Genomic DNA, 24,373 nt, shown 5'->3' with positions numbered 1-24,373 from the left:
CGCTATCCAGCCACCCAAAAAAACCGATGGCTGGACCCTGCAGTCTCCATAAGCTCCTTCCTCAGATTCCTTAGCTTATCCATTGCCTTAGTAAATGATCCTCCCGGGCTAGTATTATTGGTTTCCCCAAACAGTACATAGACACCACCTTTCTCAGCCAACAGCCAATCCAAGGCCTGCCTATTTTGCTGTGCTAATTTGCTGGTCACATCCAACTGCTCACCTAATGCTGAGAGAGCATCGTCGATGTAATTAAAAAACTGCTGCTAGTTGTAATAGATATAATTAATCCATTCAGCATTTTTGTTGAATGGCAGGGATAAGTGCTTCCCAGCTTGTGGCAATTTCATTCCAGGTTTGAAGTTGTTGGGGATGCCCCTTGCCTCACCTATACCATCAATGCGTGTCGCTGGATCAGGGTCATATGCTCATTAAGGGTGGTGAAAAGTTTGTTGTGATAGGGCGTCAAACCGGGCCTGTGGTGACACAACAATTTCATGGAGGAGCATCACGTGGGCAGCATGGTAGCACAGTGGTTAGTACTGCTGCCTCACAGCGCCAGAGACCCGGGTTCAATTCCCGCCTCAGGCGACTGACTGTGTGGAGTTTGCACATTCTCCCCGTGTCTGCGTGGGTTTCCTCCGGGTGCTCCGGTTTCCTCCCACAGTCCAAAAATGTGCAGGTCAGGTGAATTGGCCATGCTAAATTGCCCGCAGTGTTAGGTAAGGGGTAGATGTAGGGGTATGGGTGGGTTGCGCTTCGACAGGGCGGTGTGGGCTTGTTGGGCCAAAGGGCCTGTTCCCACACTGTAAGTAATCTAATCTAATCTAATCACAACAATACAGACACCATCCCAGCTGGAGGGAAATGTCAGACACAGCCCCCCTTCAGGCCACACCGCCAACACAAGTCTGCTAAGGGAACCTGCTGAGAATTCATAATGAACTCGTGCTATAGCACATTGGCACCAAAAGTTGTGTCAGTCTCAGTATCAAGCATGTTCCCACAAGAGCCTTCAAAGTGGCCTACAGGAACAGAGCCATTCCATCTGAAACATTCAAAGCTCAAACCTGTACACACCACAAAATCAGCTACAGAGAACACCTGGTTATTTTTACTGGTAGACCAAGGAGTACCATAACCGCAACACTGTTGGAGCTGCTGCCCTCCCTCATTCATCCGGACGGTATAATGTGGAAACCTGAAGGAGGAGACAGCAGAAAGGGCAGTAGGGGCCGTATATATAACAGTGAGTAATTCGGATCAAATGGCCGAAGGGATCGTTGTCGTTGCCAATCGGAGTAGGTGGAAGAATCATAGAGCACAGGCATGATGATGTATGACTGTTGCGACTTAGCACACAGGAAGCAGTCCCATGTCGTCAGCATCACTGCGTGTAATTTGCCTATTGGTGCCAATGATTGCTGTGGGCAGACAACCGTGCTGGGGGAGTGGGCTCCACACTCCTTACTCCTCTATATCTTTTGGCTCGGCTTTGCAGAGCATTGGCACTACCAAGTGAGATCTGCCAGGTCTATCAAATTGATGGTCCCCAAGACTACAGGAGTAGAAAGGTTGAGGACTGGGGAGGGGGACATTAGTGGCCACCACCCAACCTGTCCCCAGTTATACAATCAGGAAAAAATTCACCTTCCACAGACCCATCTCTGATAGCCCAGGAAGCAGCGGTAAACCCGAAGACCTCACTCACCAACTGCTCAAAGTCACATGAAGGAGTATTGATACCCAGTGCGTCCTGTTCGGTCACTGCTGCCACTTCTTTACCCTCACTTACCTCAGCTCCAGAGTCTGTCTGCATCTGTGGGACATTTCTGGTGCAATAATTGAGAGAATACCATGTGGCTCGTCCCTCCACTTGAATGGCAGTGGGCGACACCAATAGGGGTCCCTCTCTACTTGGCTCATTCCACTTTCTCTGGAAAACCCGTGCACACCTGACCTCTGGGTTTAATAGGTCCCTCCCCTTTGCAGATACCAGCTCTCTCAGTATTTCCTGTGTGAGTAGACTCATGTATCATAGTTAGCTGTTGCATGTACTGCTTAAGTTCTAGCTCCACTTGTTCTAAGCTAGGTCCTTCATATGGACCCCTCCACCTGGGCACTGGCATGGGTCCACCAGTAAGCATTTCATGTAGTGTCAAGTTTGTCATGTGGTTAGACTGCATATGGTAGCTCATTAGTGCTAGTGGCAGTGCATCGACCCAGTTCAGGTCGGTACTTGCGCAAGTGTTATCCAACTTGGCTTTTAAAGTCCCATTAATCCATTCCACCATACCTTGCGACTGGGGATGATACACACATCCAAATCTCTGCTTGATCCTCAAAGTCTGCAGCACCAACTTAACCACTCTTTGGATAAAAGCAGACCCATTGTCTGAACTAAACTCCGACGGTATGCCAAACGTCAGAATAACTTCATTTGTTAAGAATTTTACTACTGTGCCTGCCCCTGAGTCTGTAGATGGAGCTGCCTCTACCCATCTGCTAACCCTGTTGATTACCACCAACATATATCTCTTCCTTCGCACTGTCTTTATCATGTCCACATAGTTGATCACCAAATGCTTAAATGGTCTCTCAGGTATTGGTATGTGTCCTATAGGGGTCGCTATACCTTTTCTGATAATATTTTGAGCACATACATTGCATTGTGACAATATGTAATCCACTGAGGCCTGCAAGTAAGGTGACCAGAAGCTGTCTTTTGTTATCTTCCTCAGTACTTTCCCCTCTAGCACAGTGATCCAGCCCATGTGCCTCTGGGATGAGAATGGTCAACAAAGGGGTAGGTACCACCCACAAACCTTCCACGGTGCTCCACAGGCCTCCTTGGTTTTGCCTGGCTCCCCTTTGTCACCACAGTGTTTGTTCAGCTAAGGTTGCCTTACCTTGCATCTCAATGATGTCTGCTGTTGTAGGCTCCAGATCTAAACGCACCTGGGGTGCAATGACAGCTGAAGTGCACTCAGAGGCCATTCTAACTGCTTCATCTGCTGCATGAAGATGAAGACCCTTAACCACCATATTTTGTTGTGTGCTCGGCACTTTATAATAACCAGCGCTTTTGGCTTCATTAACGCAGTCGTCAACTCTACAATATGTTGGCAATGTTGTATGGGATCTCCATTGCTTTTCCTGAAGCCCCTTTGTGCAAAGACTGCGGCAGCGTAACCTTCCTGTCTGTTTGACTCATAAAGGTGGAAACGTTTCTCATTTCTAGGCAGGGCTAACTCCAAGGCTGACTGCAATGCCTGCTTAAGGGTGTTGAAAACTGCTGCAGCATGCTCATTCCACTGCAGTACACTCTTCAGACTTGCATGTCCTGCCTCCTTCATTATTTTCCTAAGGGGAGCCATAATTTTGGCGTATTCCTCAATCCAGTCTGAACTAAATGCTGCCATCCCCAACACGTTATTTCTGACCCTCTCTGAGTCTGACTTCTCACCATAGCCTTTGCCCCCCCCCCCCACCTCTTTGTCCCTGAGGAACCCCAGTTCTGTCTGGGATTTTGTTTAATTTAATTTTGCCCTTGGTATGGCATCTGTGGAGAAGTTCCCTCAAAAACGTTTATCATCGGCATGGGTTTGTCCGGCCCTTGGCAGGTAGTGTGTGAAGGTTCTCCCTGGACCAGCGTTTTGTTCATTTCAGTAGTGCCTTTCAACTCCATTGTCACTGACAACATCCCTTTGCTTTTCTCTCTCCCTCTCTCCTTTTAAGTTCCTTGAGCTGCATTTGTGTCAACTTTCTTTGCACCTCCTCCTGTTGATCGGCCAGCTTCTTTTTTGTCTTTCCAGCATATTTTGTAGAATTAGAAACCCTACAGTGTGGAAGGCCCTTTGGCCCAACAAGTCCACATCGACCCTCCAAAGAGTAACCCACCCAGATTCATTCCCCTCCCCTATATTCCCCCCTGACTAATGCACCTAACCTACATAATATCTTTCCACTGCATGGATGACATGATCTCTGAATTCCTGTCGGGCCATTAACATTAGACCTACCATCTCCTCTCGCTTAAATTTGACTTGAGGGGTCAATGCCTCAATGATCGCAGTCTTGAACATTTTGGTCAATAGTTGGCTACCTTCCACATCTTGTTCTATTTGATGCCTCTACTTTTTTAGCTAGTTTTCTAGATAGGCTGCTGAGTTTTCAGTGTCTCCCAGTGGATCCTCTCTCAACGCTTTGGGATCAATCTTAGGTGGGTAACAGAATCTAAGGACCTGCCATACCCTCTGTCTTACTGGATCAAACCCAGTACCATCAATCATCAGATTGTCCACCACATTGTTCAGGTGGGCTCAGTCCATTACCTCTCTTAATTTCAGGAGCCCCACCACTTTCTTTAGCAGTGCTTTCAAATCCCTCATAGCCAACAACCATCCTGTGGTTTCGTCTTCAAAGGCTCTATTCCACTTTCCTGCTCCCTCATGTAAGCTGGGCAACACATTTTTCAGCCCTTCCAGATCCTGGGTTCCCCAAGGAATGTATTGTGGCTGTCTCCCCCCTTTTATAAACAATGGCAGCACCTTCCCCCATGGAGACTTCTTTCCCTTATTAAAATTGCTATTTTTGTGATTCCTCATTGGATTCCAATTCTGACTCTACTTCTATTTCCTCCCTTTCTTCTCCTACTTGTTCTGCTTGGGCCCATCTTCCTGCCTGTGTTACTGCATCCTCTGCTCCCTTCCCCCATCACTCTGCCTATCACACTCTGCTGTCTCCGCTCAACATTCCTGCAATGGTTTAGATATGCCTCATAGTCTCGTTGCGTTCTTAACATACATAACATCTGAATTTCATCTTGCAATCTTTCTTTTTCCTGTTGTATAGCTTCTATTTCTTCTTGTCTCCTCTCCTGTTCTGACATTCTTTTCATTCTTAATATATCCAGCTCTGGGTCACCTTTCTCCCAATCCAATTTTCCCTGTATCTCTACCGTTTTCCTTAATACAGGACAGTATGTCACATTCTCTTTGCCTGAACAGGAAGGGGGTTTTTCTAATTCTTTTAAGTCTGGATATATGGATGCTTTCTCTTGCTGACCCTCTGTTTCCAAAGACTGTTTGTTCTGCTCTGAGCATATGGATATGTTTCCTTCCAGAGCCTTTATTTCCAAAAGCTTTTTGTTCAGCTTTCTGTCACCCCTCCTTTCGCACCTGGTGCCTGACAGACTCTTCTCAACTCTTCTCCCCCAATCTTAAAATGTTTTAGTATCTCCGCCTCCTGTTCCCTTTTCTGTATCCTCTTTTTAGATTTATCTTTGGTTCTGTGGTTCTTAATTAATCCCTCCATTTCACCGCACATATTTATATCAAAGGTACCTTCTTTTGGCCATTTAGTTAGTAATTCTTTAGTTCATTTTCTCCCATTTTTCAGAAATTTTTATGATATCATTTCTTGCTACTGGTAATTTCTTACTCAATATTTCAACTGCAGTCCCTTTGTCCATAGTTAAAATTATGTCAGTCTAATTAATATACAGTCCTTGTTTTTTAAAAATTCAACAGTTTAGTGGCACTTTCAAAAAGTTGGCTATTTTCTGCTAGTTTACTCTTAATCGTCTGTTATCAATCTTCTGGCTTTCAATTTCACTCAGAATCAGTAATACTAATGAAAAAACAATATTTGCTTACCTGTTCTGCCTGTACAGACCCCTGCTCTTTCCAGGACGGTATCCACAGAACTTTCTATCCTGCTTGTTCAGACCCCTTAATTTCCTAGGGTGGTATCTGCAGGATTTTCTGTCCTGCCCTTTCAGACCCCATAATTTCCTAGGATAGTATCCACAGGGACTTACCTACACCACGTGAAATTTTATCTAACTCAATCTCTTTGTTCTACACCTATTCATCCCACTGCACAGTTTTCCTGAACAATCCTCTGCATCTCCCCAAACTTTAATTTACCATCTGCCTTATGGTTTGTTGGATCGGAGAGACCCTTCGACAGTTTCCCTGCACTTCTGTGTAAGGCTGGGAAGTGCCCTGTAGCTGCTGCCTCTTTTCGGAGGGGGCGGGGGTTCTTTCCAACCCTGTCTGCAATGCCAAATTTGTTATGGAGAGATCACCCAATACTCTGTGAAAATTACTAGGAGACGCAGAAAATCCTTCACAAAGTTAAACTATTATTTGCAAACAAATGCTGTGGCAATCAGAAAATGTCTTCCCTGTCTGCCCACATATTCTTGGGGCTTCTCCAGTTTATTCTTTACTCGTTCCTGTGCTATCTGGTGTCGTTAGCATAACCACTCAAATTAGCTTGCTTTGTCTTTCTAAACTAATCATCTTCTGCCACATTGCTCTACTACTTTACACTTAACCTATCACATTACACCACAAACGTCTTTAGCGTTAGCTCAACTATCACCTAGCCTATCATAGTATGCTATCATTATCTGTTACATGAGTCCAGCTATAGCTCATCCTTAACATGATCCAATACATGCTTTACTCCACTACATTAACTACATAACTGCCAAAGTAACTTCCATATATTCCATAGTTGCAGCTAGATTTCTCAGTTACTTTTAAATGGGATTATAATATGTACATGATGGTAAGATTATACAGCTCCATATTTTGAGCTGTACAAGTTCCAACCTTCTCGCAGGGTGAGAACACAGGACTACTAAAGTCTCAGTTTTATCACTGTTTGCCTCATAGGCTCTTCTAAATTTTCATTGAACTCTACTTCAAGATATATTTTATTCACATTATATTCTGCCAAGTTTTTTTTCCCATTTATTTAACTGTTTTTATCCCTCTGCACATGCCTTTCCACCTATTTTTGCATCATGTTCAACATTGCCTAAAATACACTCACTTCCCTCATTCAAGTCATTATTATTTGTTTTACATTGACTGTGGCCCCAACACTGATTCCTGCAATGCTCCGTAAGTAATAGATTGCCACCCTTAAAATGTTCCCCTTATTCCAAATTTCTTTCTTCTACTATTTCGTCAATTCTCCATCCATGCTAATGTATCATTTCCAACAGCATGGGCTGTTGTTGTATTAAGTTGCCTAATGTGCATTACCTTATCAAATTCATTCAGAAAATCCAAATTCCTTACATCAACTGTTTTCCCTTTATGAGTGTGCTTGCTGCTTCCTCAAGGAATTCTAATGAATTTGTATGGTATGATTTCCCCTTCGTGAAGCTATGCTGACTCTGCTTGATTGTATGAGATATTTCTTAATAATCTGCCATTACATCCTTTATGATAGACTGCAACATTTTCTCAGTAACAATAGGTGTTAAGATAATTGGCCTACAATTACCTGTTTTAAATCTCTTTCTGTTTTTAAATAAAGATGTTACATTGGAAGTCCTTTGAAACTTTTCCAGAATCTATGGATGCATGGAAAATACCAGTGCTTCCACTATCTCTGGAGATACCTCTTTTAATATTCTAGAATGCATTCCTTCAAGTCCAAAGAATTTATCAAGCTTTGTTGCCATTTTTTTCCCTTGTAATTTTCCTCCTTTTTGCTCCTTGATATTTTAAATGCTTGGAATACTATTAGTGTCTTCTACTGTGAAGTCTGATGTAAAATATTTCTTCAACTTCTCTGCCATTTCCTGTGTTACCTGAAAGGAGTATCAAACCTTTTATGCAGATATTATTCCCCTGTGTGACAGACAAGGGAGACTCAGACTTTAATTAAAGATACTATCTTAATTGGCACTTTAAAGTTAAATATTCAATATAAAACACACATTCATGGCAAACATTTACTTCTTATTTTGTCCAACTTAACTTCAGCTTTAACTCACTCCATTTAACTTCACTTTACCGTATTTTAGCTTAACCCACATTTAATTCTAACTAATTCTAAGTTTTACTTGAGACAAATACTACCCTGATTCAAGTGAGGTTGCCAACTTTGCTCTCAGTGTAGATCTTGCCTTGTGATTCTTTGTCTTCTCTGAACATAACTTCAGGGCACGTACTTCTCAAATGTTGGTTTCAAAGGCTCTTTTTGCAATTTCTTCTTTGTTCTGCTGAGTTTATCCGCAAAATATGTTCATTTCCAGAAACATCTCTGTCACTCGACCAATGATCACCCCTTTCGATCCCACCAATGGACTTTACTTGCAAACAATGCCCAATTATTTATGCTAAGTTGTAAACAGCCATATTCATACTCCATATAATGCAAAATGGTGTGAAGTTTGTGTAGCAGATAGCCATGAAATCTCCAGCATTTGGTCAACATAGGAAACAGCAGGTCACAGCTTACAAGTCAGGTCATCACATATCCTGGCTGCAGTTTAACCTAGGTCAGAATTTAAACTAGCTTGACCAAAGTTCCCTGTATGTTTGATTGTACCTCTTAACGAGTCTCGTAGCTATTTCTGCTGCTGGCCACCTAACCACCCTTGTTCTTGAAAGGGCTGACTTTCACTTTTGCCTCTCTTGTTTATATACTTACAAAAGTCCCTGCAGTCTCCTGCTATTACTTGCACGTTTACTCACAAAGTTCTTCCTTTTTAAATCTTTCTTTGTTGGCTTTTAAAACTTTTTCCATCCTCAGGCTAACCTTTAACTTTTCTTTCAATTTTTTCTATTCTTAACTTCCCTGGTTAACCATGAAAATGACTATTTTTCACTTGGCTTTACTTCTTTGATGAAGACAATCAGGCCATGGTGCCGAAGAAGGAAATTCTGATACTGGAATGGTTCACAATTGATAAGGGTGGAGTGTTGAATAGGCTGTCGATGATTAAAGTTAATAAGAAATATGATGACATACATTCAAAAATATTGAAAGAGAGAGTAGAAATTGTAATGGTGTTGAATACAATCGTTCAGATTTCCCTAGACTCGGAGGTACCTGAAATCTGGAGAAGTACTGAAATTACAACCTTGTTAAAAAAAAACTTAAGGATTAGCCCAGCAATTACATAAAAGTCAGTTCAACTTCAGTAGTGGGGAAGCTCCTAGACACCATTATTTGGGATAGAGTTGGTGGTTACATGGAAGAAAAGGTATGTTGTTTAGGATGAGTCAGCAGGGATTTCTAAAGGGGAAATTGTGGTTGACTAAACTTGCTGGCATTTTTGAAGAGTTAACAATAATTGTCTCTTGTTAATGTGCAAGTTTATGAAAAAAAGACAAATCAATGGAGTTGGACTGAAGATTTTGTTTCTTTGCTATATGACACTATGACTCTATAAGTCAGAATGCACGTTGAAGTGTCAGTGCAGCCACAATGGACTGAATAGCCTCTTTCTGTATCATAATAATTTTATGATTTTGATATTTGATAAGAGAAAAGTTCTGAACAATGGCCTAGTACAACAACAAACTGGGACACCATGTTAGGAAACTTAATTTATTTGCAGTTTTTAATAACATCATTCCTTAGATAAAAATGCAATCTTACAGGAATATACAATGTCCAATTAAAGATTAACTTAAAACTTGTTTTAGGTCAATACATTCTAAATTTTACGTGCGAGGACAAGACGGCTTATCCCACCAGAGACAGAATAACATTACAGTTACAAACTGTACAATATTATTTACAAATTAGCTATTTTTCTGTTTTGCTTAACAGAGTACAAAAATGTTGAATTTAGTGATTCAAACTGTTTAAACAGGTGATAAATAGAACACAAAAAGGTAGGGAATTAATCATGTATTCTGCATGCAATACTAAATAATAATTTAAATAAAACAACAGTATTTGCAAAATCTACCAACAGTGTTTCAGATAAGTCTGGATTCACTCAAACCCCTGACAGAAATAGCTTTCCACAAATACTCAGTTACCATATAACTTTGGGGATTAAAGGGAAGTGTGTTTTTGTAAAAGACAAATGGTTTTAAATGTACACATTACAATTTTTCATCCTTTTTTGATCCCTGACCTTGTCTCTGCTGACCAGCATATGCAATTCCAGTCCAATAGTCATCATTAAATATAGTCTCACTAAAACCCTGCTATGTATGCTATCATTATGTTGCCAAATCTTTCTCACCTGAGCTTCTCTTTGTGCTGTCCTAAACAAGCAAATTATTCATTTATGTACACAGTTTGCAAGACAGCTATAAATACCTTCACTGTCTTCATTGCATTTTCATGTCCTATTCCCTAGATTGGTTTTTCAGGTAACAGAAGAATTTTAAGTAAGTACGTGAGGTTGTCATATTCAATGATTACCTAATAATATGCCTGGAGTAGTGCCCATTCCAAATAAGCTTTGAAAGAGAAATCATCAATAAAATGTTGCCATCAAAAATGCTGTAATGCTTGCTTAATATCTTCATATAATTCCTACAATCTTGGAACTACACCTCCCCATCATCCTTCTGCGTTATGCATCCGCACCATGCCGTTTGCAAACGGTTCCACTGTACATTTATGACAGAGGTCCAGAGCTCAATTAAATTTGCAAGGTTAGGTCTGTTTCATGTCCAAGCACTCATAGTGGCAGTTCCTGGATTTTATAATCAGATCAACAATATATAATGGCTATGAGGCTTTACGAGACCCCACAGCTCTGTTGTTATAGGATTGTATTAGAGTTGTATATCAATTCATAGGAATTCTAACCTCATTGAATATTTAATTATTCAAAGCAACATGTTCCAATAGAAATAAAAAAAATACAAAGAAGTCCTATAACTATTGTACATCAAGTAAACAGGGCTACATTCAAACCATGTCTTTAATTTACAGTATATAATTGCAATAAAAATTAAATATGCAAAACCTCAATATTAGCTTCGGTATGAAATTATATTCAGAGGGTGAAAAGACAAAACAAAAAATGACAACAATATTAGGACAAACAGTTGACGCTGGACACAGCATTACTACCAAATAAGACAAAATAATATATGAATTGTTTGAGACTGATACTTTCAATTCCCTTTCACAGATTTTGCATTACCATGATTATCATTAGGTGCAGGCACAACACAAACAATATAAAGGGTAATAATCAAAACTAATGATTGATTAGCTGGTGGCTCTAATATTTTAGTGCTGTGAAGGCGCTAAATTGTATTAAAATCACTTTAACTTTAGAATGCTGGATCCATTGTTTTCTTTGTAGTCTGCATTTTTGTTAACTGTATTACCACATTTCTGCAGAATTGATGTGCGTGAAATATTTGTTTAACTGATGATAGCATCGAGAGGATGATTTTTGGCAAAATGCAGTTTCCATCAGCATCCCATATAGTCAAAACCTGATCGTGCCTTCTGTATGATACCAGATAACATGCATACTCCTTCAGGCTTTTCATACTGTACACCAAAATTACATCGTTTCTAACAGACAACTGCATAAAGCTGAAAAAGTAAGAAACATTATTTGCTGTAAACTACATGTAAACCAATGCATACAGCAAATTAAAGTTGCTAGTCAATTTCTAGATTTTTGCAGTATTGGTATTGTCATTAAATGAGTTCTGAATTGCCTTTCGTTTATCCTAATTTTGGCAGACAGTTAATAAGATGGTTCTAAATTCTTCAGGAACACAGGAGAAGCAGAAACCTGCTCCAACATTCAATCAAATGATGACCTATCATCTACCTCAATGCCACTTTCCTGCGCTATCCGTATATACCTTGGTGTAATTAATCTCTAGAAATCTATTGATCTCTGCCGTGAACATGCTCAATGATTGAACTGTCACAGCCGTATTGACTGGAGAATTCCAAAAATTCACTGTTAGTGAAGAAATCATCCTCATTTCAGTCTTAAATGGCATTCCCCTTATTCTGAGATTCAGTCCTCTTGTTCTAGACTCACCAGCCAGGAGAAACATCCTATTTACATCCATCTTGTCAAGCCCAGTAAGAACTCTATAAATGTCAAATAGATTATCCATAATTCTTAGAATATCTTGAAAAATAAAGGCAAAGTTTCCTCAATCTTTGCCTACGCAGGGATTAGGTTGGTATACCTCTGTTGCAGTCTTTCTTTGGCAAATGTATCCTTAGATGAGAAGACCAACACTGTACACAATGTTCCAGAGCAGAATGGATGTAAGTTTGCTCGCTGAGCTGGAAGTTTGTTTTGACATTTCATCACCATATTAGGTAACATCACCAGAGGTCACCGGATGCTCACTGATGATGTTACCTAGTTTGGTGATGAAACATCTGAAAACGAACCTTCCAGCTCAGCGAGCAAACTTACATCCAGAACCTGAGCTACAGATCTTCTCCAAACTTGCTAATACGGCAGAATTTTGTGCTGCTCTGGGAAACAGGAAGAAAAATGAACAGGTCTCAATGTAGAATCCCAATGGCGGGATGAAGTTTTGCCATTAAGTTCTTTTGAACTTTCAAAGCAGGTCGAGATTCCTAATGCAAGTCTTGTGAACACTTTTTCATCCAATGAACTCTCAGTGGGAGATCAGCTTGTTAGAATTAAGTTTTCCTCCCAATTACGTTCTGTGTGAGCAAGCAGTACAGGTTATAAGAGACAGATACCTGACGAGGTAGACTACATTTCTGAACTTTAGGATGGTTTAACTGCTATCTTGTTCTTCTAGTGAAATATTTTTACGTGTCATGATATTAATTGAGATCCTATCCTGGACAGTTCAAGCTATCTGGAGAATGAACAAGGAATGGAGGGTGTCCAGGGTTGGGTTTAAAAAGGATGGAAGAGGGAGGGGAGGGCGTTTGGTGGAGAAGTGCATGGCTCCCTCCAGGAAGGATGCCACACTGTCCAGAAAACAATGAGTTGAGGAAGGAATGCAGGCTAATTAGGGAAGTGTTTAGTTGCAAGTGCCCAGTATGAGAGCCCCAGTGAAGTTCCTTGTTTGCAGAAAATTAATGACTGTCTGTGAGTCCTTTCAATATGCTGCAAAAACATTCAAAGTGTGAGAACTGCTTGCCCATCAAGCCCATAAGATTCATTAAGTTCCTTGAATATGTAATATGATTAAAAAAGACTAACTAACTTTTAAGTGAGAAAAGCCCAGTCACCTCCAAAAGAAATGATGCTCACTTCTAGGACAGCACCAGACTCTTTACTCTATAATGAAAGATTCTATCCACTGGAATCCCTAAATTACTAGATTATTTTCTCAGCATACATGAAGAGAGATGTGATCTGGACAATTTATTGATAGTTTATGAAAAATCTATGTCTTCACGTAGAGTTAATATTAGCACAGCTGCCACTAAGTAACACATTTATATAGTTCACACTAGAAAGACATCAATGACATCCTAAATGCAGCTTGTAGGATTGCATATATTTAATGTAAGAATAACAAAAGTTAAATTAGCATCTCATCTTTTTCCTTTGTATAAATATTAATAACTCCTTATGCTATTTGTGTTATCCTAAATAAACTGCAGATGACAGGATGGGCATATCATTTCAAACTCTCAAATATGCATGTTCAGGAAAACACTGCTCCATATACAAAGAACAATAGTATAAGTAAAGAAAATATTCATTAAAGTAGAACCCAGTTTTAACCAATGCAGTAGCCTTGCAGGGACAATGAAAGAATTAAAACTTGAAAGAACTTTCAAGTACAAATGAAACTCTCTCATGAACTTTGATCTCATTGCAGCTACTTACTACTTCAGCTCCCTCTCAGTCTTATTGGTTCATTTAAAAAAAAATTGTCATAGTTCATTCAAAATAAATGATTAACTTTGAAACTGTAACACATCATAATGCATGAAATGATCTTTAAAAACTAAAATAATGAACATTAAGTTACCTGGAATGTTTTTGTTTACTTTCTTAATCTTAAATACATAATTTTCATGCTTTGTATAGGCAAGTGGTATAACATTTTAGATACAGGGAAATATTTTCTAACAAGTCTATAATTTCTGCAGGCTACCTATAATCTCTAATTGTCTATTGATCATACCTCCTGAATTTTGTAATAAGTAATGCTTATTCAGAATAGATGTGTTTGACAACTTTTTCAAAGATATATGAGGAAATAAATTAATTATGTCAAATGAGGATGGTTGTTACAGAGGATTGTCCTCATAAATAGAGGAGATTATTATGTATTATAATTTAGTTTATAGAAATATTTGTTACATATATACATCAATTTTCACACACTTGGTTATAGTGCTCGAGTGTAAAGTATGTACTCCATACCTTTACAAAAAGAGGTCAGAATATGAATTGCAGAAAAAAAAGTACTTCAAGTTAATAGTTAAACATGAAACTTAGGTCTGATTAGTATACCTAATGCTACCTTGAGTAGAATGAATGGATGTTCCAAATTTATGATGTCAGTATTTCCACAGCTTTTCTTTTTTACTCATGTATTTTACCCAATACCTTGATGTACATCTTCCATATAACATTTTTACAAAATTAAATTGTGAAGCAAGGCTAACTTCACCAACAGTAAATTTATCTGTGTATTTCTTCCTGTTTTGGTGCAGAACACTGATTGTGAAACTGCAATTTTTGTTTTCACCAACAAGAGATGCTATTGATTCATTCCCTGCAGTATATTTTGGATGGGACGGGCACCAATGTGACTGACTATTGGTTTAAAGAAGGTTTAGTATAAAATTTGTCATGGAAGTTAGGAAAATAATGAAAAAAATCTTTTATTTATCAATGAAAGTTTCTCTTTGGAAAAAAAATTAAGCTGGATAAAACAATCTAATTAAAATTTTATTAATTTCCCAGAATGCATTGTAAACATCCTGTTGATTTCTTTCCATTTTGTTGCATTCTACAAACTCAATTTCTCCAGATATACCAGCAGCTAGAGAACCCAGCAATTTAAAGAAAAAGCTCAGTCTCCACTTTAAATATAGGTGCAAGAACAGGATGTTGCGACTTTAACGGGAAAAAATAAAGATAAATTGAATATTTAAATATTTGTGGCATCTCCTTACAGAAACATAGATGTACACACACAGATTGGAACTCGGGGTGAAATCAATAAGAAACAAGTATTACAACAGCAGTGAACACAAGATATGCAAAATCAGTATATGTTAAATATATGAAGATGCTGTAACATCATAACTACAATATGTACATTTTAAATTTTGATTAAAAACATTTACTTGATTTTGCCTTAGAAAGCATTTAAAAGTTAAAATCTATATTTTTATATATAATATATATAATATACATACTCTTGGCACACTTGCTAATAATTTTAACGATTTTCATGCATTAAATATACACCAGTGTATTTAACAAATTAATTGGAAATGAATTGTTTGGCATTTTTTTTGTCTTTTCTCAAATGCTAAAACTGACTTGAATTCTAGTATTTCAGGTTTTCAAACGAACGCAATACAAGAATTCAATGCACTGAATAGACATAGATATATATTTCATACATTCATAGAGAAATATAAATTTATATCTATATTCAACATTTAATATATATATGTACATACTTACATAATCTATGATTTAAAGTTTATACGCATATACTTTTGATTACAATCACACTTTATTGCATTGTTTTTGCATATCTTGTGAAACACAAGAGAATGGGTTTTTGGTGCTGGATCAATGAACTACTTTTTAAAAATTTAACAACATTTCAACTGTATAACTCATTGTAGACCCAAATGTGCCACAGATCCACTACACAACCAATTAAATATAAGTAAAATTGTTTGTTTCACAATGATAGATCTGAGTAGACCGTGGATACATGCCATGTGTCATACCTGGAACCTTGGTACTGAAATCAGTTAAACTATCAAACTTAAAGTAAAGTATTATTCTTTAAAACATAAATATTTCCATGGGATACATGCATAAAAGACACAATGTTAAATGTGAATTTCTCTGAAATAGAAAATATCGCTTGAACTATTTTTTAAAAAAATCCATCATGAAAGTAAGGAAATGCAGAAAGTGTCTAGTCAAAGAATTGCTAAAACACCAACAAGCCACATCAAAATTAAGAAATTACCCTGCTTTCAGAATACAATCGGAGTGGAAATAAATGGGATGAACAGTATGCGAAACAGCTCACAGTCTAGCTATAAACACTGTTAAAAAGACCATTTTATTGACACGTTCTACATCATTAAAAGTGAAGCAGAGACAGATAATGCAATCGTGAACTGTGATTCATTTCTTCTTTTCTTTCCCAAACAGCATCTATCTCTTAACTTCTCTCACTTCAGAGTGTAAGAATCAAGAAATTGTATTTTGAGGTATTCTATATATGCTGGGAGGAACAAATCCTTCAAAAGTTATATTTTGTGTGCATACATGCATGGTGTGTACCCTCATTTGTATTTCTGTCTAAAACCAAGGCTTATTGAGCTGTTGTTTGGCCAACCAGTCAGTTAGACACTCATCATCTCCAGAGTCCCTCCTATATACTCAAATTCTGACAATCTTTGAGCATATTTGAGATGTTGGATAGTATCTCTGCTGCAGTTTCAAAGGTCATGCCACTTTGTTACCTGAAATTGTGATTTTTATGGTGGTTTTAATTTTTTTAAAAAAGCATTCAGAGCTCCAATTGCTCAACTCAACTTCCAATTCACAATAGCAAATGAAGAAAGCAGCTGTTCTAGTTACTTCATGTACAAGAACAGTGAGGCACTTCTGAAACAAACTGATTGAAGCAAATAATGTAACCATCTTCTTATACTACAGGGTGCTTACATAAATCATCTCATCTGCAAATTGCTTATCACTTTTTTCACAATCCTGCCCTTCTTCTGTGCAATCTTGCACAATATCCTGTTGCTGGTAGTCTCTGCAGTTCACAAAGGGTAACAGATTACCATTTGGGCTCCCCTTAGCTTTGCCATTAAGTAAGTTGCCTGCTGCATTTTCCATCTCCTCGATTGTCATATCGCAAGCATCTGCAATTTCATGGGCTGTTGCAGCAACAAATTTTGGGTCTTGTGCATATCGACCAAGCCCTTCCGAGATCAGGACCTTTTTAAGCAGATAGAAAATAAACATTACCACAAAAGGCTAAAAATGGGTCATAATATGTATAAATAATATTGTCTGACATTTTGAACGCTGTGATTTCGTGCATGGATGCTCATGAAGAGATAAGCATGTACTGCAAAATCCAATAAGGTGCTACACAAAAGAATAATTTAATGGCCTTCCTCCACTCTTTGCTGTGTAATATTTTCTTAAACTGCTGGAGATAATTTGCACTTTTACATATCCCCAGAGCACCATTCAGAAAAAATCTGAGTAATGTCTGTACTTACTGGGCTGAATTTAACACTAGTGGTGAAATCCAGTTTGAATGCTCCAGCAAATTCTGGAAACCCTGAAGTAATTAAATGACTATAATTAAGTAATATAATTGTAATGGCCTGGCACTGTAGACTTCGTTCCCTGTAGGAATGAAGATTCCACCTCCAAGATCTATGAGGAAGATAACACAGCTAGATTGGAGCAGTGTCTCCCAGGCACAGTGGCCACTGACGTTCAGCTGTCTTGGACGACCAGATGATTCATCATGGCTGGTCAGGCAGTTCCTGACAGCCTGAGATGGGGTGAGTAGGGGTGGGAGAAGGAGTTGGTGGATGATGATTGGTGAAGAATAGGATTTTGCAGTGGTCAATGTTACAGTGTACCCGATCAGGAAGGCCATATGCACAACTGGTTCTCACCCTAAATAACTTCTCCTTTCAATCCTCTCACTTCCTACAAACTAGAGGGGTGGCTATGGGTACCTGCATGGGTTCCAACTATGTTGGATACATGGAACAGTCCAGCTTTCACAGCTACAATGGCACCATCCCCTACATTTTCTTCCGCTACATCGATGGCCATATCGGTGTGGCCTTGTGCTCCCACGAGGAGCTTGAATAGTTCATCTACTACCAACACCTTCTGCCCAGACCTCAAATGCACCTGGACCATCTTCAATTTCCCTCCCCTTTCTGGACTTCTCTCGTCTCCAGCGACCGATTTAACACTGACATCTACTTCAAATCCACTGACTCCCACAGGTACCTTGACTACCCTACCTCACCTTCCCCCCGTAAAAATGTGATCCCTTACTCCCAATGCCTCTGCCGTTTCCACTCCCAGATGTCCTCATACTTCCAGGACCATAATTTCACCTCCTGTGAAATCAACAATGCCCTCAATCACATCTCCTCCATTTCTCTGCCCTCGAACCCCAGCCCCCAACCACATTCCCTAGTCCTCACATTCAACCCCATTAATCCCCAAATCCAGCGTATTATCCTCTGCCATTTTTGCCATCACTGTAAGAGGTGCAAAACCTGTACCCACACCTCCGCACTCACTTCCGTCCACAGCCCCAAAAAATCATTTGAAATCCGGCAGAGATTTACTTGCATATCCTCACACCTCATTTACTACATCCATTGCTCCAAATGTGGTCTCCTCTACATTGGAGAGACCAAGCGCAAACTCAAGGAAAGGTTCAGGGAACATCTCTTGTCCATATGCACCAACCAACCCTACCTTCATTTGGCCACCCATTTCAACTCCCTGTAATTATGCTGCCCCTTTAAGGTTATTTTGCCCTTTTTTTCCCCAAGGCATCATAAAGGCAGAGGTGCTAATATGTCTGAACTGGCTACTTTAATAATGGCTAACAGATACTGCCTAAGTCAACAATCAGAGAAGAACCTTAAGGATTTTTAAAAAACATTTGTACAATGAAAGGGGAGCGGCCAGTTCCCTCAGTTCAGGGATTTTTAAGTTTAGTTTCCAGCTGGGGGCATAGAGAAACAGCTGCTGGGAAAAGAGGTTCCATGCTGTTTCTCCCTCTGACATCTCTCTTGTAAGAAGCTGTGTTTGAATTAATCTTTTTGCCAAGGGGTGTGTTTATGGGGACATTGTAGGAAATTCAAACAGTATTATTACGTTGAGATAGAGTGCTTGGGTTTTCGGATAGATTAAGTTATTCTATATTCTGTTCTCTTTTGTTCATGTTTCATTCGGTAGTCTGTAAATGAATTCTGTTTGTTTGAAACTGAATTGTTTAATTAGTTGCATCGTTCCTGGAATATCCACCTTAAATCTGCTGAAAACAACTAGAAAAGTTAAGATCTGGGCTACCTTCTTGAACTGTTTTGAGGGAGTCTGGCCTGGTCCATAACATCCCCCTCCCATTCCCCCGATGACATGTCCATTCTGGGCCTCCTCCACTGCTTAAAGAAGGCCACCCACAAACTGGAGGAGGAACACCTCATCTTCTGCCTCAAGAGTATATAACCACATGACCATTTCCAAATCTCCCCTCCCCCACCCAATCCCACATCCACCCCTCTGACTTGGCTCACCGCCATGACCTTATGTATCTATCCATCTTCCTTCCCACATCCCACCAACCTATCACTATCACCTCCTACCTTCGCCCATCTATTGCCATCCCACCTACCTCTCCCTTAGCCCCACCCCCCATTTATTTCTCAGCACCTTTCCTCCTCCCCAGTCTTGATGAAGGGTTATGACTGAAATGACGTTTCTCTTGCTCTTCAGATGCTGCCTGACCTGCTGTGTTTTTCCAGCATCACACTTCCTTGACTCTGACTTCTCCAGCATCTGCAATTCCATCTTCTAGTTGCACCTGTCAGCATCTATCAGGTAGCTTCCCTGTGGCAAAGTGCCCCTGCATTGCTGATAGAATAGTGAGATGAGGCCTTAAATGGCAACTTAAGAGTCTCAATTGAGCTCCAGGTGGGAAGGATGTATTCATCTTCCTTTGCCCTTATGTAGTGGTAGTGGACACTCTTCCTTCACCTTTCCTTTTGATTCTGTGCCCACATACCCCAATGTCTCCTATTCTATTTCAGTTGGTTGGATTCAGTTCCACTTACTGTCTGGGCGTAATATGTACAATTTGTTGCTAATATACTAAAGCACAGGTTTAGCTCAGTGAATTTGTTAATTTGACAAATTATTTGAAATATAAAAATTATTCAAGTAATGCATGAAATAGACAATTCTGATGATGGGAGTGACTGGCCTAAAGGAATCGTATAGATAAACGAGAATCTAAGTTAGGTGATGAGCATCTTGCTCCCTGATTTGTTTAACTATTTGTTGAATGGTGACTGCACCTGTAGTGTGTGGGGTGGATTGGCTCAATTGCAGCCTGGAGTCTCTTGACCAGATTAAAGAGTATGAAAGTGCTACCTGCTTTATGTTTAGGAGTGGCAATACATCCAAGCTTTTAAAAGTAACATGATGAAGGTTCAAATATATAATAATATATGACCCTCTCTCACTAGTATCCTCACATTTGGATGAGGAAGGACACCACTTCGACTGGGACAACACATCCATCCTAGGACAAGCCAAACAAAGACATGCACGAGAATTTCTTGAAGCATGGAATTCCAACTGGAACTCTATCAACAAACACATTGGGTTTGACCCCATCTACCGTCCCCTGAGAAAAGGAACAGGAAGTGACATCACCATAGGAAATGACATCACCAACCCAAAGAAACCCAAACATATAAATAGAAAGCAGAAATTTTCAGCAGTGCTTCGCCTGAAACCCACAGAAGATGTTACCTTGTAGGGTGCTAAAACATCTGGAAATGAACCTTCTGGCTCAGCGAGCAAACCTACATCCAAAATATTATTATGCTTATATGTGAACTTTGGTTCTAAACTGGAGGAATGAAGTATAGTCTGAAAGCAAAAAATGCTGGAAATCATAGCAGGTCAGGCAGCATCCATGAGAGAGAACAAGCTAATATTTTGAGTCCAGCTGTGTGAGCTCTGAGGAAGAGTCATCTAGACTTGAAATGTTAGCTTGCTGTCTCTCCATGGATTTTGTGATTTCCAGCATGTTTTGTTTTCAGCAGATTCCAGCAACGTCAGTAACTTGCTCCTATGTAGCTCTAAGTTTGATTTGTATTTAGATATTTGGTATGTTGAGTAGGGAAGTCCTTTTTGTTGTTTCATTATAGATTTGTTCTGTTAATAGTTTAAGGGTGTCTGTAGATTTGGTTTGTTTACAGGCATTTAAATTATAGCTTTCAGCCTTTGAGGAGAAGAATTCGGTGGATTAGGACAAATAAAAAACTTTGTTGCCTGGTAACAAGAGACAATGTAAAAAAAGTCAGGTTGTTTGGAGGTTGAAGAAGAGGTCCTTAACTGCACAGGTGTTGTACATTTGGCAGTCTTCAAAACAGGACAGAATGGGGAGGATGTTCTGGTTGTTTCTGAGAAAACTCCAGAAACAGAAAGCTATTCAGACCATCATAGAAAAATGTATTGGTATAGTACTTGGGATGTCAAATATTTTGACTGATGGACGAGAAATTACAAATGATGAATTTTGGGCATGTGAGAATTTAAATATTGTCGTCTTGAATACCATAGCATTAAGCCACTTCAACAGAACTTTCTGTGAGATGAATCATGCAGTAATTGACAAGGTGTTGTGTAAGACACTGGCTGATCAACTGAACTGCAACAGCTCTGGTGTGGCTGGTACATGATACCAATTATTTATAAATGGTTGCAGGTTATACCAATTGTTTTAAGGAAGAAATCTGAACTGGGTTTCTGGATTCTGTACAATGGTTCTCCTGACATAGAAAAAATAGTCAAATAGTTTTTCACTTGTCACTTCAGTGCATTACATGCAAATAGGAAAACGTTTAAAAAGGTTAAAGTTTCAGAAAAAATTCAGAGTATTTGAAAATCACATACAACATTCTGAGATAGACTTTAGTTCAGGTGATCTGGTTTATTATTAAGAGAGATGGGCATAGATAAGAGAAAGGTCCAGGAAAATCTTTTTTGAAAGATACAATGGGAAATCAATAGTTGTACAAAATGAGAAGGAAATAATGAAAGCTCATTTCTCATAGGTGCTGGTAATGAATAACACCATCAGGTATTGAAAAATGATAGCTGTTGAAGAGGCACCTTACACATTGTATACACCTATTCTCTAAGGTAGAGGTAGAAGAACGCTAGATGATAGATCAGTGACTCGACGCTGGTAGGGATACTGATCATGATGATAAGTAAAGGATTATCCTTATTCAAAGGCAAATACCCAAAGTATGTTCCTAAGTGATGTAGTGTCAAGTGCCAAATTACAGAAGGGATGCCACAGTAGTGAGAAGGGAAGGAAAATCTACTGAAAAATATAAAATTTAGCTGAATGTCAAGCATGATGTACAATGATTGAGGGCCATGGATTGGCAGAATGGTGTATCAGAACAGAAAATAAAGCGTTGCTTGATTTCCAATAATTGTTATGTTTGAGAAAATGCTCAGGTATGGAATAGAATATAATAGAATCGAATTGAATCAAATCCCTAAAGTTTGGAAACAGGCCCATCGGCCCAACAAGTCCACACTGACCCTCTGAAGAGTAACCCACCTAAACCCATCCCTTCTACACTATATTTACCCCTGACTAATGCATCAAACCTACACATCCCTGAACGCTATGGGCAATTTAGCACGGCCAATCAACCTAACTTGCACACTTTTGGTCTGTGGGAGCAAACTGGAGCATCCGGAGGAAACCCCATGTAGACACGGGGAGAATATGCAAACTCCACACAGTCCCCTGAGGCTGCAATCAATCCCAGGACCCTGGTGCTATAAGAGATCAGTGCTAACCACTGAGTAACCAGGTATTTAGATTAGATTAGATTACTTACAGTGTGGAAACAGGCCCTTCGGCCCAACAAGTCCACACCGCCCCGCCGAAGCGCAACCCACCCATACCCCTACATCTACCCCTTACCTAACACTACGGGCAATTTAGCATGGCCAATTCACCTGACCTGCACATCTTTGGACTGTGGGAGGAAACCGGAGCACCCGGAGGAAACCCACGCAGACACGGGGAGAATGTGCAAACTCCACACAGTCAGTCGCCTGAGGCGGGAATTGAACCCAGGTCTCTGGCGCTGTGAGGCAGCAGTGCTAACCACTGTGCCACCGTGCCGCCCATAACCTCAGATCTGATACACAGGGAATCAGAAGTTGTAACCCAGGAGAGTAGACATTTGCAGTCCTACTAGACAACACAATAAAATCCTTTTTGAATCAGTGGGGTTGAATATAGCTTAGAGGATAAAGGTCAGAGAGCATTCCCACACACTCAGAAAGGTCCTTTGAATTTTTCTTGATGATACATGTTGATAGGTGTAGAAGATGCTTCTACAATCTCTGAAAGATGTTCCAGATATAGAAAGAAAACTTTGGTCATGTAAATAAGCATTTGTATGTTTTGAATTATACTTTCAGATTATGATACTCACAGATGGCTCAAAGTTGCACTTGATCCTGTGAATCTAACACTGAACACTAAAATAGACAAACCAATCATGGTCTAACATTCTGGCTATAGTTATGCTTTTTGGTCATGGAGAGGTAGAGCCTATGTGCACTTGGTAAGGGCATCTGTGCGTACAAGAACATATTCAGTCTTGTTACTTCTGGGGTTAAGGAATGTAAAATACATTGCAGTGTCTTCTAAAAGTCACTTGGTAACCAGTGGTTCCATCCTGGAGAAGTCGCTTTCCTGCTTTGACTAAAGTACACCTCTCTCAATTGTGATAGTAGTCATGAATTGCAGCTATCCTGGGTCAGTAACACCACTATCTGATCAGGGAAATTGTCTTTTCTGGGCATCTAAATACATGTTATGAGACACACTTTGCTTTAGGATGCAAAAAGAGTCTTCACATGGTGGGTTCCAATTTCCTATGATGCTCCGTGGAATATTGCGCCTCATGTATCCTTTCCCAACCACTCTTGCAACATTCTCTGATTTTGTCAGCAAATCATGAAATGGGGCAGCCAATTGTACATAGCTGTGCACGTAGTAACCCTCATGATCAAGGAACTCATGGTGTTCCATCCTTGTCTGAGGCTACAGCCTCCACTGCTACTCATTGTCAGGAGTAATGCCTTCCTGGGTAAACAATTGCCCAAGTATTGTACTATTGTCTGGAACAGTTGCCATTTTTCTGGTTTGACAATCAAGATAACCACAACAAGTGGGATAAGACAGTATCTAGTCTTGCAAGTGCCTCCTTGAATGTTGACTGAAGATTAACATGTCATATAGATTTACAAGGAGGTACTGGAAGTTAAGGTAGCCAAAAGATTTATTCATTACATGCATGAAGATGGCACAGGCATTACAAAGCCCAAACAGCATTTTTGTGTATTTGTATTGTCCCTTGGTGTATATTTGTAATGCTGTTTTCTCAATGTCTTGTTCAGCACTGGATAGCTGGATATAACCATGGGCAAAATTGAGATGGAAGAAATACTTTGCACCTTTGTGTACTTGCAATACTTCCTCAATCCTAAGTAAAGTGTAAGTATCCTTTTGAGTCTTTGCTTGAGGTATCTACTTATCAATACTGATCCTCAGATTTCCATCTTTGTTTCTCA

At 39.6% G+C, this 24,373-nt stretch overlaps 1 protein-coding gene across 1 annotated transcript in view; it reads right to left on the bottom strand.

The window, feature by feature from the left end:
- Positions 1 to 9,374: 9,374 nt before the first annotated feature.
- The window catches only part of LOC140458125 (voltage-dependent L-type calcium channel subunit alpha-1C-like), a 151,593-nt gene continuing 136,594 nt past the window's right edge, over positions 9,375 to 24,373 (bottom strand). The window contains exon 17 of the mRNA XM_072552232.1: positions 9,375 to 16,918. Coding sequence (XP_072408333.1) covers positions 16,625 to 16,918 — 294 coding nt within the window. The 3' untranslated portion in view covers positions 9,375 to 16,624. The remainder of the gene's footprint in view (positions 16,919 to 24,373) is intronic.

The sequence above is a fragment of the Chiloscyllium punctatum genome, chromosome 32 (assembly GCF_047496795.1).
Source record: "Chiloscyllium punctatum isolate Juve2018m chromosome 32, sChiPun1.3, whole genome shotgun sequence".
NCBI classification, from domain to species: Eukaryota; Metazoa; Chordata; class Chondrichthyes; order Orectolobiformes; family Hemiscylliidae; genus Chiloscyllium; species Chiloscyllium punctatum.
This window is presented reverse-complemented; position numbering and strand designations above follow the sequence as displayed.